Raw genomic sequence first — 15,640 nt, forward strand, 5'->3', positions numbered from 1 at the left:
ACTCAGGTTTACCGTGGGTGGGGTGTAACTCCCTCTTTAGGGTGCCAGTAGAGCCCCCCCATTTCATTATTGTGCCCTATGTGAGGTCAAGGCCCCATCAGGCCTGCAGAGACAGCCAGAGGGAGGCCTACTTGCCTCAGGATCCCATCATGCTGGCTGCTGCATGGCCACAGGATGGGAGCTATTCCTTGCCCCAAAAAGGACTCAAGGGCACTGGAAGGAGGTGCCCAGACCCAGGAAAGGGTAGCAACTGCCCCAGGTCCCCTACATCTCAGCAGCTGTCCTTGCCCAGGCAGGCTTGTGCTCACCCCACTGCTTGTAGGGGGAAGGGGTTGGTGCTGGTTAGGGGCTGGGACAGCTTCTGTAGGAGGAGAGACTGAAATGCCAGGGCTGGCCCTGCTGGGAGAGGAGATGCTTGCGGAGGTGGGGGGCGGGACAGGACTTTATAACACCATGACGGGGTGGAGGAAGCGAACGCGTGGCCAGGGGCTGTAGTGAAGGCCCAAAGCATCACTGGGCTTCACAAAGCATGAGGCAAGTTCTTGGTGGGTAGATCTTCTGATGGCCATGAGCCAAGGCGGTGAGAGGCACCACTCACAAATCTGGGACAGGCGCACGGGATGGATCGCTCCCTGCTGGCCCTGTTCTGTTCGTTCCCTCAGATGCAGCTGGCACCAGCCACTGTCAGACGGGGCTCAATGGGCCATTGGCCAGTCGTGTGGCCTGTTACTGGGGTCACTGTGGCAGGAGTGGGGTGGTGGCTGCGTGGGCCAAGCCAGCCTGCAAGGTACGGAATGAACTGTCACAACAAGCACCCCCCAGAGTGTGAGCCCTCCCCTGGCCCCCAGAAAGGGCAGCTGTGATCTTACACAGGCACCGGTTAGAGTCAAGACAATTGGTTTTTATTTGATCACGACAACTGGTTTGTACATCAGCTCTGGACAGACCAAGCGAAGCGACTCTGGGTGTTTGACCCTTTCCCCTCTCGCAGTTTGCTCCTGTTTTCGGAGCGGTGGCTGAAGACTGGGTGAGAGGGCGGAAGGTGGGGCACGTTTGAACAATCAATGCAAATCAGGGGGCAGGGAATCAAACCCACAACCTCACAGATACGATTCACACTTAGGATGCCTGCACTGCCTGTGGCTGGTCCCAGGCTACTGCTGGCCTTGCACCCTCTGCACTGCGGCTATATCCGGGCAGGGCCCCAGTAGCTGGCCTGTAAGGTTGGGGAGCGTTTGGAGCAGCTCCTGGCAAGGGAGGTCAGATCAGTGGGCCCACTTGCATGTCCGTGGCTGCAGCATTCCAGCCCTCTCCCCATGGATGGAGACCAGGCTGTGGAATAAGGTGCCAGGGTGCATGGCAGAATTTGACCCCAGCGCCAAGCCTGCAGCACAGCTGGTACCCGCTGCGAGCCCATCACTCTGGGATTCTGGGATTCAGCAATAACCTCCAGTTGCTTAGAAATGCTAGGCCAGCCCATCTTGCTGGCAGAAAGCGGGTCCAGCCAGCACGGCCATGAGCATCTCTCCTGCTACACCAAAAAGCCCCCGGCTGGGCTTTGTGGCTGGATGGGGGGGGGTGTGTGGAAAAGGCTGGTGGGGGTTAAGGCAGGTTCCAACCAGCCGGGCTTGTGCGACTCCGTGAAGAGGTGCAGGTGGAGTTAAGGCAGGTTTGTTGCTGTGTTGGGAAGCGGGGTGGTGGAGTGGTGCAAATCCAGTGCAACATGCAAGCCCTGGTGAAACTGGGTGTCAGCCCCCCTGGGAACTCCTGGCCCCACCAAGCCTCCAGTGTCGACCCCAGGTAATCCAGACACCTCCCTCCCCGCCAAGTCCCCCCAGCCACAGATGTCAACGTACATTTTTAAAAACAGTTTACAAAAGAGTTGTTATTTTGCATGAAAGCGAATACCTGGGTCTCGTAACAATACTGTTTATTTTAGCAAAACAACACCAAAAAAACCCCCAAAACCTTCCGCCGCCTCCATCACTAGTTCTGGTTGCTTCTGTTTTTGTTTGTTGTTTGCTGGCAAAATAAGTTAACACTAAATAACAATAAGGAAACATTCAACATTATAGTTACTATACATATATTTATATTATATATGTACACACAGTTAGCGCGGTCTGAGCGTTAGAGGCTGAGCAGGCGCTGGCGGCAGGGGAGAGCTGGCAGAAAGCAATCAATAGCAGCCCAACCCCTTTCCCGCAGTCCCTTGTCCCCTTAGCCCACATCTGAGCCTATTTGACAACACGCAGGGAGTGGGATGAAATGCCCTCTGCTAGCCATCGGGTCCTGGCCTGACTGCTCAGTGCAGGGCGCTCCCATGGGATGACACTGGGCAGCACCAGTCTGAGAGATCTCCAGGGTCTGTCTGTACCCAGCAGCCTTGAGACTAATTGCAGCTGAGGTTAACCCTGAAATCAGCCCCCCCTCCCCCCGAGGGAGTGAGGGGGCTCCCAAGAGGGAGATCCTTAAAGGGCCAAAGCTAAGGCTGGTACTCGGCACAGATTCGAACCTGCAGCTGACCAGATTGGGCATGAGCTGACATTTTCACCGCTTCCTCCCAAAGGGCGTGAGGAAAAGCAGGACCTTAGCAGCCCCAAGCTGGTCACACTCAGCAGCTGGCAGGAGCCACTGGGTCCTTTTGTCAGCTCTTTGCACTGTTTTAATTAAGCCTGTGCCTAGCTGGCATGCCTTCCGGCAGGAGGGCTCCTTTACAGCATGGCTGCCAAGTCAGACCCCTGGCAGGGTGGTGCCATAATGATATTAAGGAACCCTCATGCTCCTGCTTCTAAGGTGGGTTGGCACAAGCACCCCTGGGGAAACTGAGTCACAGAACACCACTTGCTTGAGCTGAGTGTCTGGCAGGATTGGAACCCGCGACTTCCTGGCTCCCAGTCGGTTGCCATGCTAAGCTAGGCCCTTCTGCCAGATCTCCCCCACCCATAGGGGTGCAGCTCGCCCACAAGGTGTGGCAGGGATGACTCATTTCACAGTCACAAACCAAGAATGGGGGTGGGGGGGTGCAAAGTGGAGCTTGCGCCTCATCCGTGCCCCCCCCCCCCCCCCAGCCTCCAAGTCACTGTGGCAGACCTTCCCCCAGTCAGCCCTATTTCTGGCAGAGCGGCTTTTGCTCTGACCAGGCCATTAAACAGACAAAAACCACAGGCTGGCTTGGCTCTCCAGGGTGCTCGCTGCTGGGACTAAAGGAGAACAGATGAAGGGGAGAAAGGAAAGAGTCTGGGAGAGGCACTAGGGGGAACGGGGCGTCCCGCTGAGCCATAAGGGATAGCGCTGCAGGCCTATGACACGCACCATCACGCTGGGCTGGGAGGGACACTGGGGCAGGCACAGCTCTGGCTAACAGACAAGATGCACACGGCAGATCTGAGCTTTTATTAAATAAAATATATTAACATAAATTCGTTTCAGTCGCTCGCCAAGAAGCCCCTATTTGTGTCCCACGCGTCTGGCTCCCTCCTCTCCCGGGAGACTGCCAGTGACTCGCCAGCTGTGCGCGGGAATCTCACGTGTGTCTCACCCAGCCACGAGAATCTGCACCGTCCCCGCAGGCTCACAAGCCCAGGGGCTGGGCCTGTGTGGCGCTGAGTGGCTAAGGTGCTGGGTGCCGCTGGCGTGTGCCGAGCTGGGGGTGCGCAAGCTGCTCAGCCAGCCAGGGGGTCATCTCCAGTTCAGGGGAAAGCTCTATGCTAAGATCACACTCCAATCCCTGGGCTCCTGTCAGGGCGGCTGGGGGGAACCAGCCGCGATGTCAATGGCGCGGTTTAGGATGGTGCACAGTTGTAGGCGTCAGGGAGCAGAAATATCCACAGGGATCTCTATCCCCTGGCTTGCTGCTACATCGCACCCCCCGCCCCAGCTTTTGGCTCTGGGATCCGCACCACAACCACCCTCCCCACTAGACACTCCGCATGTTCCTGGCCCAGGTTTGCGAAGCGTCTATGCTATTTTGTGCTGTACGGAAGGGATTTTTGTTCCCCCATCCACAGCTGCTCCTCCTCCCCCTCTGCAGGCCAGACTGGTGGTGTTCTGCAAGACCCACCATTTCTCCCACTGGACGGGAGGGAAGGTGTCACCTGGGAATTGTCGCCATTCGGGGGGGGGCCCATTTGATCTCCATTTGCTATATAGACCGAGCTGGGTTATGGGAGATTTTTGTGCCCAAATCGGAGGAGTCTCTCGTGGCCGAGGCAAGAGTTGGATTTGTTGGAGAAACGGGGTCTATTCTAATTTAGAAAGTGGATCATTGTCAGGGCCACCCCTCCTCCTGCCTCTCCCCCCAGACCTTGGTCACCTCCCCACTCTCAGAACTTGGCCACCTTTCCTGATGAACTTAAGTTTCTGGACTCAAGGCAAGAGATGCAAACTCTTGTCAGTTTCACTGAGTCAGTTTCAACACCATTTGTAATTGAACCCACTGGGGCCTTGCCAGGGACTCAGTGACTTCCAGCTGCAACCTGTTCCCAACCCACAAGGACCCTAGACTCCCTCCTGCACTGGGGTGGGAGGCCCAGGACTGGGCTACAATCTCTAAGCCCAGCCCCAGCGCAGGAAAGTAAAATCCTTGCCTCCAGCTGCAGGGTCTGCTTTCTCTCCACTCCCACCAGCCCGCTTGGCTGCGCCCCTCTCCCGAGCTCTGGGGAAGCTTTCGGCACTCCCAGGAGAGCAGCCGTAACCCGCGTGGGCACTGGATCATGGGGCTACTCCAGCACCACGTCACAACAGCTGCCTGGGCGGACTCCCTGTTACTGGCTCTCCCCACCAAGTTCTGTGCATCCTTAACTTCTCCATGTGCTAAAGAGATAAGGGGAGCTCAGCACCTCAGAGGCCTAGAAGCATCCCAGGCCAGCGTGGACCCAAAGGGCCGCTCTAGAGGCAACCCAGGGCAGCTCAGCACCTGGCAGGATCAGCTCATGGGGAGCAGGGGTGTTTGGGGGTTGGCTTGGCAGTGAGATACCAATTGGAGAAGGAACCCGGGGCCTGGCCCTGGCTGATTCCCCCCCCCCCCCACACACACACACTCCTGCCTTCTGGAATCTCCCCCCACCCCCGAGCAGCCGCTGCTCCCGGCATTTCCAAAGTGGAAGGAACTTTGGCTGAACATTCCAGAACCTTCAGGCTGCGAATGTTCCATCCAGCAAAGGGGTGCCGGGGTGAGGGGGGGCAGAGGGGTGTGATGAAGGGCAGCTGCCAGGCTGGAGAGGAAGGCCTGGGGGAGGGAGGCAGATTTCCACTCGTGATATGGAGGAAAGGCACAAAGTCAAGAGGGGTCAAACAGGGTCATAGCAAAGTGGTAAAGCTCCCCCCCCCAACACACACACATCCCCCCTCCCATCCCCAAAGCTGCTGTGAACACAAGGGTGTGAGCACTGATCCAGGGCAGCCCTGAGCAAACAGCTGTGGGGGGAGGGGGGCCTCAAATGGAACATCCGCCTCCAGGGGCCCATGTGCTCAGCCCCCTCTCCCCCCGTCTTCTGCCAACACCCACAGAAACAAACTGAACTGGTGTCAGTTCAGCTGGGTCATCCCCTAACCCGGTTCCCAATTCCCAGGCCCCTCTCCCCCTCTCTCTCTCTCCCTCTCTTTCCGGAGCCTTGCTCTGTCCTCCTGGCCCTGCCTGCTCCCCACCCCAGTGAGGAGGGGTGGGGAAAAATAATGAGTGGGGGGCTGTGTGTGCAAACGCACAAGCACGTGTGTGCTGGGTAGGGTTGTGCGCGCGCAAAGGCACGATTGTGTGCACATGTGACTGTGTGCACGAGTGCGCAAAGGCAAGAGGGCGTGTGCTTGGGTGTGCCAACACGAGGGCCTGTGCACAAGTGTGTGTGTACCTGTGTGCAAAGGCGTTGTGTGTGGCTGAGCGCACGAGGGTGCGTTCTGTGCCAGCACGTGCACAAAGTCCTGGGGGTGTGCTCAGGGGGTGAAGGGAGGTCTGCCTGGAGAGAGGACAGGGCGCAGCCCCCTTAGCCTCACCATTCCCAATGCTGCCAGGGCAGGTATCTCTCCCCGATCCTCCTGCCCCACCAGGGACCTGGGGCTTTATCCAAGTCTGGAATCCCTAGGCCTCTCCCGCACCCACAGCAGGGACCCCTCCTCAGCTGTGGCTGGGAGAGGCCTGGCAGTTCTTTCTCATGGTTTCGGGGGGCTCCTTGGTGCAGGAGCAGAGTGGGTGCCCAGCCCTCCTGCTGATCCAGACCCCAGGGAGGCTGTGCAACTGGCACAATGCTCCAGTGCCTGCCCCCATTGCTTCTAGGGCAGCTAACGGGCCTGATCCTGAGAGGGACTGAGGCTGCCGGGGGAGGGGCTGCAGGGGTGTTGGGACAGCTGCTCCTAGTCTCAGCAACTGGGGTGTTTGCACTCCCCTCCCCCCCAGTGCCCATCCAGTCAGAGCCCTTTAACCATGTTGGCCCCACCTCTTTGCTTCACAGTGAGTTACCTGCCTGGGGACCCCACTGGCCCCTGCCTCCTCCCCTCCCCCACTCTCCTCTCCATTCCTACTTTCCCTGCTCCCTCTCTCCTCCTTTTCCTTCCTGGCTCCCTTCCCCCTTCTCCCCTCTCCTGTGGGGAATGTTCCATTCGGATCTGGCCCCCTCGGCCCGAACGAGGGGGCGCACACGAGTCGGGTGCAGACCCGGCTTGGGGGAGGGGCAGGCCTGGATCTCCGCTTGCATAGGAATGTCCCTGCTACCCCATCCGGATCCAAGCAGCCCAGCCCCACCCCCAGGACTCATCACCATCAGCCCTCCCATCCCCCGGGGCCAGACACACGTGGCGGAGGGGGGCGTGAACACTGTGTTAGTGGCCAAGGCTCTTCCCCTCCCCCGTAGGGCAGGAGATGAGGAGTGGCGGGGGAGGGGAAAGAGGGCTGGTGCGGGGGGGGTGACGATGGTGGAGGAATGGGGTTGGGGGTAAAGTGGCGGGCCTGGCGGGCGACCCCAGCTTCCTCCTCCCCCCACCCCACTCAGGCTTTCTTGGGCGGGGGGGCCAGTTTGATGATCTCTTCTTCGGAGGGCTGCCGGATGATGTCTGCAGAGAGAGAGGGGAGGAGCGTGAATGGGGGGACTGCCCCCCTGGCCCTGCACTTACCCCATCGGCTGTATCGCTGGCTTGCCATGGGCTCTGTTGGGCTGTCGCCCCCCTGGTGGGGTCCCACACAGCAGCTACTGCAGCTGCAGACTAAGAGAGGCTGCTGAGTGCACCCTCGGGCGCCAGGCCCAGGAGTGGGGGTCTAGGCCCGGGAGCCAAGCTCTGGGGCCTTTGATACATGTGGGGTTCAGACTGGGGAACCCCAGGAATGGCTCCCCTTTCTCTGCTGCCCACAGACCCACTCGGGGTTGCCCACAGAGGAAAGGTGGGTCCTGAGACCATAGAGATCAAGGGCAGGTGGGGGACTCACTCCCCGAAGGATGCTCAGCACCCCTGGGAACCGGGGGGGCTTGGTGGGTGGGGCGGGGTTAGGAGCTAATTGCCAGTTCCCCACAGAGCCGTGTCCAGCTCTCTCTCCCCTGCCTGGCTGGGTCGCCTGGCCTCAGTGCTGCCTGCCGGGTTTGTGCTCCCAGGATGGCAGGGGCAGAGTTAACTCCGGACAGCGGGAAGGTGGCCCCATCCCAGGCCCTGGGGTCAGGTTCCCAGGCCCAGGCCAATTGCCCCAGGAGAGCGGTGGCCTGGCCAGTCGCCCCACCCCCACCCTTAGCCAGGTTGCCCAGAGAGATGCTGCTGCTACTTGAATCCCAAGGAGCAAGCCCTGCTGGCCACTGCCAGGTGTCGCGGGAAGAGGGGGGACTGTCCTGATTACTGGGGTGTCATTCTGCTGGGGCCTGGAGGGGGAGCCGAGGCAATCACAGTGGGGGAGGGCAGGAAAGATCAGCCCTGTCTCCCTATTGCCTGTCAGTCACCCTGCCCCCCCCAAAAAAAACCCCAGTCTTGCACATTGCACCCCCATGTCCTGGGAGCTGGCAATCGCCCACGACCCCAGCATCTGGACTTTCCCAAGACCCCCCCAGCAGGGACCAGCACCCCACGGCACCTGCTGTCCCTCCAGCAGCACCCAGGAAGGGACGCGGGGGGCACCTCACACTCCACACTGAGGGGAGGAGGCACGGAGCCTTCCCTGCACCACGGGTGGGGATGGTCTTGCCCTGGGTGCGTGTAGGGGGCTCTGACCTTTGTACTTCTTGGCGCTGGGGATGCGGGTCAGCTTGGTGTCCACCTCGTCCTCCTCGGAGATCTTCAGCACCTGGGTGCGGTACGCCACCACCGCCGTCAGCAGGTCCGGGCGCCGCGAGATCTCAAAGATGTGCTCGATGTACGAGAGGTTGTCTGTGTGGGCACAGCATGGGGGGTGAGGGCCCAGCCGGGGCAGGGCCTGGCAGGGCTGGGGGTGGGGTAAGAGCCCGGTGGGGATGCGACAAGAGATGCTGTGCTCAGTCTGTGCCGTGTGTTGGGAAACCAGCAGTCCCACCAATCCCTAAGTGGGGATCTCTACTTAGGGCAAAGGCTGACAAAGCTAGGGGGCTGCGGGTTGGGATTTGGGGGAACCGGCAGAGCTGGGAGGAGCCCAGGTCTGGGGCAGTGGGGGGCTGCGGGTCGGGATTTGGGGGAACCGGCAGAGCTGGGAGGAGGAGCCCAGGTCTGGGGCAGCGGGGGGCTGCGGGTCGGGATTTGGGGAAACCGGCAGAGCTGGGAGGAGCCCAGGTCTGGGGCAGTGGGGGGCTGCGGGTTGGGATTTGGGGGAACCGGCAGAGCTGGGAGGAGCCCAGGTCTGGGGCAGTGGGGGGCTGCGGGTTGGGATTTGGGGGAACCGGCAGAGCTGGGAGGAGCCCAGGTCTGGGGCAGTGGGGGGCTGCGGGTCGGGATTTGGGGGAACCGGCAGAGCTGGGAGGAGGAGCCCAGGTCTGGGGCAGCGGGGGGCTGCGGGTCGGGATTTGGGGAAACCGGCAGAGCTGGGAGGAGGAGCCCAGGTCTGGGGCAGTGGGGGGCTGCGGGTCGGGATTTGGGGAAACCGGCAGAGCTGGGAGGAGGAGCCCAGGTCTGGGGCAGCGGGGGGCTGCGGGTCGGGATTTGGGGGAACTGGCAGAGCTGGGAGGAACCCAGGTCTGGGGCAGCGGGGGGCTGTGGGTCGGGATTTGGGGAACCGGCAGAGCTGGGAGGAGGAGCCCAGGTCTGGGGCAGTGGGGGGCTGCGGGTCGGGATTTGGGGAAACCGGCAGAGCTGGGAGGAGGAGCCCAGGTCTGGGGCAGCGGGGGGCTGCGGGTCGGGATTTGGGGGAACTGGCAGAGCTGGGAGGAACCCAGGTCTGGGGCAGCGGGGGGCTGTGGGTCGGGATTTGGGGAACCGGCAGAGCTGGGAGGAGGAGCCCAGGTCTGGGGCAGTGGGGGGCTGCGGGTCGGGATTTGGGGGAACCGGCAGAGCTGGGAGGAACCCAGGTCTGGGGTAGCGGGGGGCTGCGGGTCAGGATTCAGGGCAGCCCAGTAGCATGTCACATGTCTCCTGGCTGGGCCTGCTGAGTCACTGTATCTCCTGAGAAGTGGGACAGGCTGGGCTGCTTTCACCTTCAGCTCTCCCTGGGCTGGTAGAGACACTGTGGGTGGGGGGCGGGGCTGGCAAGCTGCTTCCTGGCGTGGCTGGTTCTGTGCTGTCCGGGGGGTGCTGCAAAGCGCCATGTGGAGACAGGGGCCATGCCCCAGGCACAGAGCTCCTGAGATCAGCCCTTGGCAGGTGTGAGTCAGCACGGGACCCTAGGCTACATGGGGCTTTGGCCATTTCACCAGGCTCTGAGGTACCAAGTCCCAGCATGCACTGGGCTCCCCATGGATTCTCAGTGTGGGGGGCGGGGGGGTGGGCCACATCGCTTTGCTTGGAAGCCGCAGGCAGGAATTGGGAGGGACACCTGCCTCCCCCCAACGGGGTGCCCCTCACACAGGGGTGGGAGCCTTCGAGTGATCTGCAGTGTTGGCGACCCAGTCTGCTTAGGCAGGTGGGTACTGTCCTATGAAATATAAAGGCATCGGGAGGTAGGAACCCAGGTGTCCTGGCCATGTTCTAGAGGGGAGAATCAAATGTGATAGGGGACTATTTCCCATTCCCCGACCTGACCTCTTGTGCCACATCGGTGACACCTGTGAGACAACTGACAGGTCCCACCCCAGAAGTAGCCGCACGTAGGGATCCTTGCATGTCGGCTGCAAGTTACCCCCATCAAAGAAATAAACTATGGAAATATCCGTCCTCGCCTGTCATTCGCTGAGGGCTGGGTCCATGCCCAGGGCACAAAATACACACGAACCATGGCTCCGAGAGAGAGCTACAGGGGAGGGAAGCGGAGAGGGAGAGGGACGGACCGTGGAGTCATCCATCCATCCACCCATTGGACTATCTGTTCCTCCCTACTCGGACACCCATCGCAGTATGGCCAGGGACACAGCCCCAGAGAAGCGTGGACAGAACAATAACTGTATCGGGCAGCCTGGACACTGGGGCTCACAAAACAGCCACAGCATCCTGGCTTGGACACTGGGGTCAGACCTGTGGGGCACGTGTGGAGCTGTGCGCAGGGGCAGCTAGCGGGCCGGGCCAGAGCTGTGCCTGCTCTTACCTTTGTCCAGTTTGTTGTGCTTTTCCAGGAAGCTGAACCAGTCCTTGCACGTGGTGATCTCCTCGTGCTTCTCACTAGGGATGTCCTCCTTGCACGCCGACTTCAGCTGGTCCAGGTCCTCGTTGGTGATGTTCTCTGCCAGCTCCTCCAGCAGGCTGCTGTACTCTGCCATTTCTGCAGAGGGCGCACAGGGACAGCGGCATGGTTAGACCCAGCCCTGGTAGGCTGGTTACCAACCCGAGCTGGAACTCCGGAGCCATCTCAACCTGCCAACAGCACCAGGGTGCTGAGCTGTCCCATCCACTGGACGGTTCGAGGCAGCCGCTTCCGGCCCTGCAGGACTTAGAGGATTACTAGGGGACCCAGTGCAATGAGGGAAGGAGGGGCAGGAAGAGATGGGTTCGGGGCAGAGCAGGAGGGATTGGGAAAGAGGTGGAGTGGGGAGGTGTGGGGGCAGAGCAGGAGGGGCATGGGGAAGAGATGGAGTGGGGCAGGAAGAGGCGGGGTGGGGGCAGAGGCAGGGGTTGCTGCAGACCCTGTACTCCCTAGCCTAGGCACAGTGCTGCCAGTTGCAGCCAATTGGGAAGGTTTCAGCCCCATGCAATTAATTTTGGGTGATCTAGGCCCAGGTCCCACATGTCCACTTTAGAAATGCTGGGCCCCAAGCCCAGATACATTAACACTGTCACTGGGCTCTGTCCCCTGGAGGTGCCCAGGATGGGAGCCCAGGGCTCCACTGTTCCAGTCCCTGCCCTGGACAATCGGGACAGAGACGACAAGCAGGGTGATCCCAGGATGCCCAGCACAGAGCCTCCCGCCCCCTCTGAGCACCACTGCACGTCTCCCTCAAGAGGGATTAGCAGAGCGCCCCAAGATGGCTTATGTGTTTCTATTGGTGGTGCCCACTCACAATGCCTCGGTGCACAGGGGCATTTATTCCGCACATGGATGGAAAAGATTAGTCACACTGGTGGCTGCCTTTAAAAATTAAACCCTTAGTGGACAGATTCAGCAGCTGCTATTCCTGCCCTCCCCTGTCATCGCGGCATTGGGAGCCAGCAGCGCCAGTGAAGGATGCATCCTGGCTGAGATGACAGAGGAGGGCAGGGTTAGCAGCTCCCACCCACTGACCTGGCCTTCCCCTTCCCCCAAAATCAGTCCAGGGGGGCCTCCACCCTGCCCCCTTGTGCAGTGCTTGAGATGTGCGGGGGTGGGTGGGTTGTGGGTAAGGCACCCAACAGGGAGCCCAGCTAGCTCAGTCATCTTGCCCCAGCTTTTCAGACTCAGCCTCTGACGCCGTGTGCCGTCCCGCCAAGCCCTGCGTGCTCCACCCAACCCCCTTCTGCAGATGGGGAAACAGGCACCGAAAGCATTGGGATTTCCCCCTCCCTGCATGCTGCAAAGCAATGGCAGAGCTGGGACCTGGCCCCTGGTGTCCTAAGCCTCCAAGCCCATCCCCAGGGTGATGCCAGCCCATGGGGGTATGTGCTGATCATACACTCGCCGGCTCCTTGCAGCAACCGTCTACGAGGCTTCCTCCGAGCCTGAGAGAACCCCAAGGCCTATCTGGGCCCAATGACCCCACTGCAGATTCCCCCTTGTCTTCATTTCACCAGGAGCCTGTTGCCTCATTGCCACACACAGAGGGCACATGAAGGAGGATGCTCCAGCCACAGACAAGGAGGTCCAGAAGAGCAGGAGGGCAGTAGGCAGGCAAAACTGCACTGCAAAGGAGGGCTGGGAGGCAGGGCCTGCTTCACCCAGGAGACGGCAGGGCCAAAGTCCTTCCATGGCCCCCATTCCATGGCTCCCTTCATGGCCAAACATTGCCCCTACAGCAGCCTACTACTGCCGTGCAGCTGGAGGAGCACCACAATAGCAGTGGAGGCCTGTGCTTTGAGGTGGAGCAGGTTCAGGTCCTACTTAGACCATGGGACCTGGTGTACTAAGCCTGCAATGCCATGGGCCCAGACTGCCATGGTCTGTGCCACTGAGCGACACCCTCTCCAATCAGGGAACAGATTGGATCCAGTCATGGGACAGGCTCCCTGCGGTCTCTGGGAGGCTGTAGTACATGTCTGATTGTTTGAACTCCTTGGGTTGTGTCTGTGTCCAACACCAGGTGGAGGGTGCTAGGAGCCTGGGGACACTCTTCTGAGGAGAGACAGAAGAGATTAGAATTGTTCCCACGGGCAGCAGGTGAAGGCCCAGCTAAGGAAGGCAAGCCCCAGCCCTGCCCCTTCTGCTTGAGGCCCCTCCCCTCGAACCAAGTCCCGCCCACCCCAGCCCAATACATCCTAGCCACCTGGAGTATTGTGTATTGGGGTTGTAGATATAGATCTTGTTGTTATAGTAACTGAGCTAGGTCACTAAGGGTCAGCCCAGCTGGTTTAGGCTGGTTCTAGTTCTGTTATGAAATAAATGGACACCTGCAACTGCTCAAGCGCTCTGGCTGTGTCTACATTGGCACCCTTTTCCGGAAAAGGGATGCTAATGAGACATTTCGGAATTGCAAATGCCCCGGGGATTTAAATTTTCCCCGTGGCATTTGCATGAACATGGCTGCCACTTTTTTCCGGCTCGGGGCTTTGCCGGAAAAAAGCACCAGTCTAGACAGGGATCTTGTGGAAAATAAACCCTTTTCCAGAAGATCCCTTATTCCTACTTAAAATCAGCAATAAGGGATCTTCCGGAAAAGGGTTTATTTTCCACAAGATCCCTGTCTAGACTGGCGCTTTTTTCCGGCAAAGCCCCGAGCCGGAAAAAAGCGGCAGCCATGTTCATGCAAATGATATAACATGGAGGGCTGGGGTTGCCGCGCTGCAGCCCCAGCCTTCCCCAGTGTCCAGGGAGCAGGGCTGCCCCACATCCCTCCCTGGTGGCTAAGCATGTAGGCAGTGTTAGGAAGGCTATGCCTTCCCTTGCCTACATTACTGGCCATCCATGCCTGTTCGCCTAAGAGGGGGATGAGATAAAATCCTGAATGGGATGATGGGAGAGCCGATGCGTCTGTTTTCCCTGTTTCTAAACAGTAAACAAGAGGCAGTCTCTGACATCAGAAAGGGGGAATCGGAAAAGTGATCAAAGGAAAAGCTTTTTGACAGAACATGTGATTAGCCTGTTCCTTCCTCTCAGCAAGGGGATGTGCTGAAAGGTGAATGATCAGATAGCAGGATGGTTACTAGTGGAGATCCTCTAGCATCAGTCTTCATATTTTTATGAATAACCTTGCAGGAAATTCGCGGATGGTTCAAAGTTGGGAGGCATCGTCCATACAGAGGAGGGCCGGAATATTACACAAGAATTGCTGGATGACCTTGAAGTGACAGAAATGGGATGAAATTCAATTGTACAAAGTGCGAAGTCATGTACTTAGGGGCTCATGATAATAATTTCCACTATAAGCCGGCGGCTTATCAGTTGGAAGCGACAGAGGAGGCGGAGAGAATTGAATTTAGAGCATTAAAGGAGGGTAATATAATTAGTGCCAATCAACATGGGTTTATGGAATACAGCGCCTGTCAGACGAACTCGATACCTTTTTTTGATGAGATTACATGTTTTCTTGATAAAGGTAATAGTGTTGCTGTAAGATACCTAGACTTCTCTACGGCGTTTGACGTGATCCCCCCTGACATTTTGATTAAAAAAACACGCTAGCGAATTAACAGTGCACACAGTAAATGGGTTACAAGCTGGCTCAGGGATGTTACTGTAAACGGAGAGTTATCATCACCCAGGTGAGTTTTCAGGGAGAGTCCTGTAGGGATCAGTTCTTCACCCTGCATGATTTGATATTTTTATCAATCACCTGAAAGAAAACATAAAATCCACCTCTGATGAAGTGGGCAGCGAACACAAAAATTGGGGGAGGGCTACAAGAAGAAGGCAGGCCACTGTCGTAGCAGTCTGGATTGCTTGATAAACTGGGTGCAAGCACACAACATGCATTTTAATAGGGCTCCATGTAGGAACAAAGAATGTAGCCGTACTGACAGGATGGGGGACTCTACCCTGGGAAAGCAGGGACTCTGAAAAAGATTTGGGGGTTGTGGTGGATAACTAACATGTTCTTCCAGTGCAACGTTTTGGCCAGAAGAGCTAATGCCATCCTGGGGTGAGTAAACGGGATGGAGCAGAGAAGAAGCCGAGAGGTGATTTTACTTCTCTATCCGGCACTGGTGTGATGGCCACTAGAATCCTATGGCTAGTTCTGTCTTCACCATTCAAGGAGGATGGTGATAGCGGGGAGGGGTCAGGGAAGAGACAGGGTTAGCAAACCTGTCTGACTGACTCAGGAGCTCGATCTGTTTAGCTTAACAGAGAGAAGACGAAGGGGGTGACTTGCTCCCAGCCTGTCCGTCGAGGTCGCACATTTCGTGTCAGGCTTTTCAACCTGGCAGCGAAATGTTGCGCACGATGCAATGGCTGGAAGTTGAAGTGGGACAAATGCAGGCTAGAAACAAGGAGCACGTTTTTAATGGTGGGGGGTAATTAACCATTGGAACACCACAGCAAGAGCTGACGAGCTTCCAGGAGGGAGAGTGAAGCACTAAGGGGTAGTGTAAGCCCTGGGAGACCCCCTTGGGAATACTGTGGCCAGTTCTGGCTGCCTACATTCAAGGAAGATTAATTTGACCTGGAACAGGTGCAGTGCAGAGCTACTGGGATGGATGTGGAGAGGAGGCTGGAAGACTGGGGCAAGACTCAGCTTTAGCATGAAGGAAGCTGAGAGGGGCTGTGATTGCTCTCTCTAAATTCACAGGGGGTTAATACCTGGGTGGAGGAAGAGCTATTAGGCTAAGGACAATGTTGGCATGAGAACAAGTAGATATCAATGGAGGAACAAATTCAGACTGGGAATTAGAAGACGGTATTTGTCGGGAGCAGGGCAGGGGGGAGGGATTCTGGAACAGCCGGCCTATAGAAGCTGGGGGAAGGGAGCAATTAATTTTGAGAGAGCAGGGTACATTCATGAGTACAGTTGAGTGATGGGGTTACTTGTAATGGTGGAGAGCAGGGCTGAGC

At 58.3% G+C, this 15,640-nt stretch overlaps 1 protein-coding gene across 1 annotated transcript in view; it reads right to left on the minus strand.

The window, feature by feature from the left end:
* Positions 1-1,913: 1,913 nt before the first annotated feature.
* The window catches only part of PEA15 (proliferation and apoptosis adaptor protein 15), a 48,669-nt gene continuing 34,942 nt past the window's right edge, over positions 1,914-15,640 (minus strand). Inside the window, exons 2-4 of the mRNA XM_075907238.2 lie at positions 10,613-10,786; positions 8,182-8,337; positions 1,914-7,044 (exon numbers count right to left, since the gene is read on the minus strand). Coding sequence (XP_075763353.1) covers positions 6,980-7,044; positions 8,182-8,337; positions 10,613-10,784 — 393 coding nt within the window. The 5' untranslated portion in view covers positions 10,785-10,786 and the 3' untranslated portion in view covers positions 1,914-6,979. The remainder of the gene's footprint in view (positions 7,045-8,181; positions 8,338-10,612; positions 10,787-15,640) is intronic.

This window comes from Pelodiscus sinensis, chromosome 22 (assembly GCF_052426305.1).
Source record: "Pelodiscus sinensis isolate ZL-2025 chromosome 22, ASM5242630v1, whole genome shotgun sequence".
NCBI lineage: Eukaryota > Metazoa > Chordata > Testudines > Trionychidae > Pelodiscus > Pelodiscus sinensis.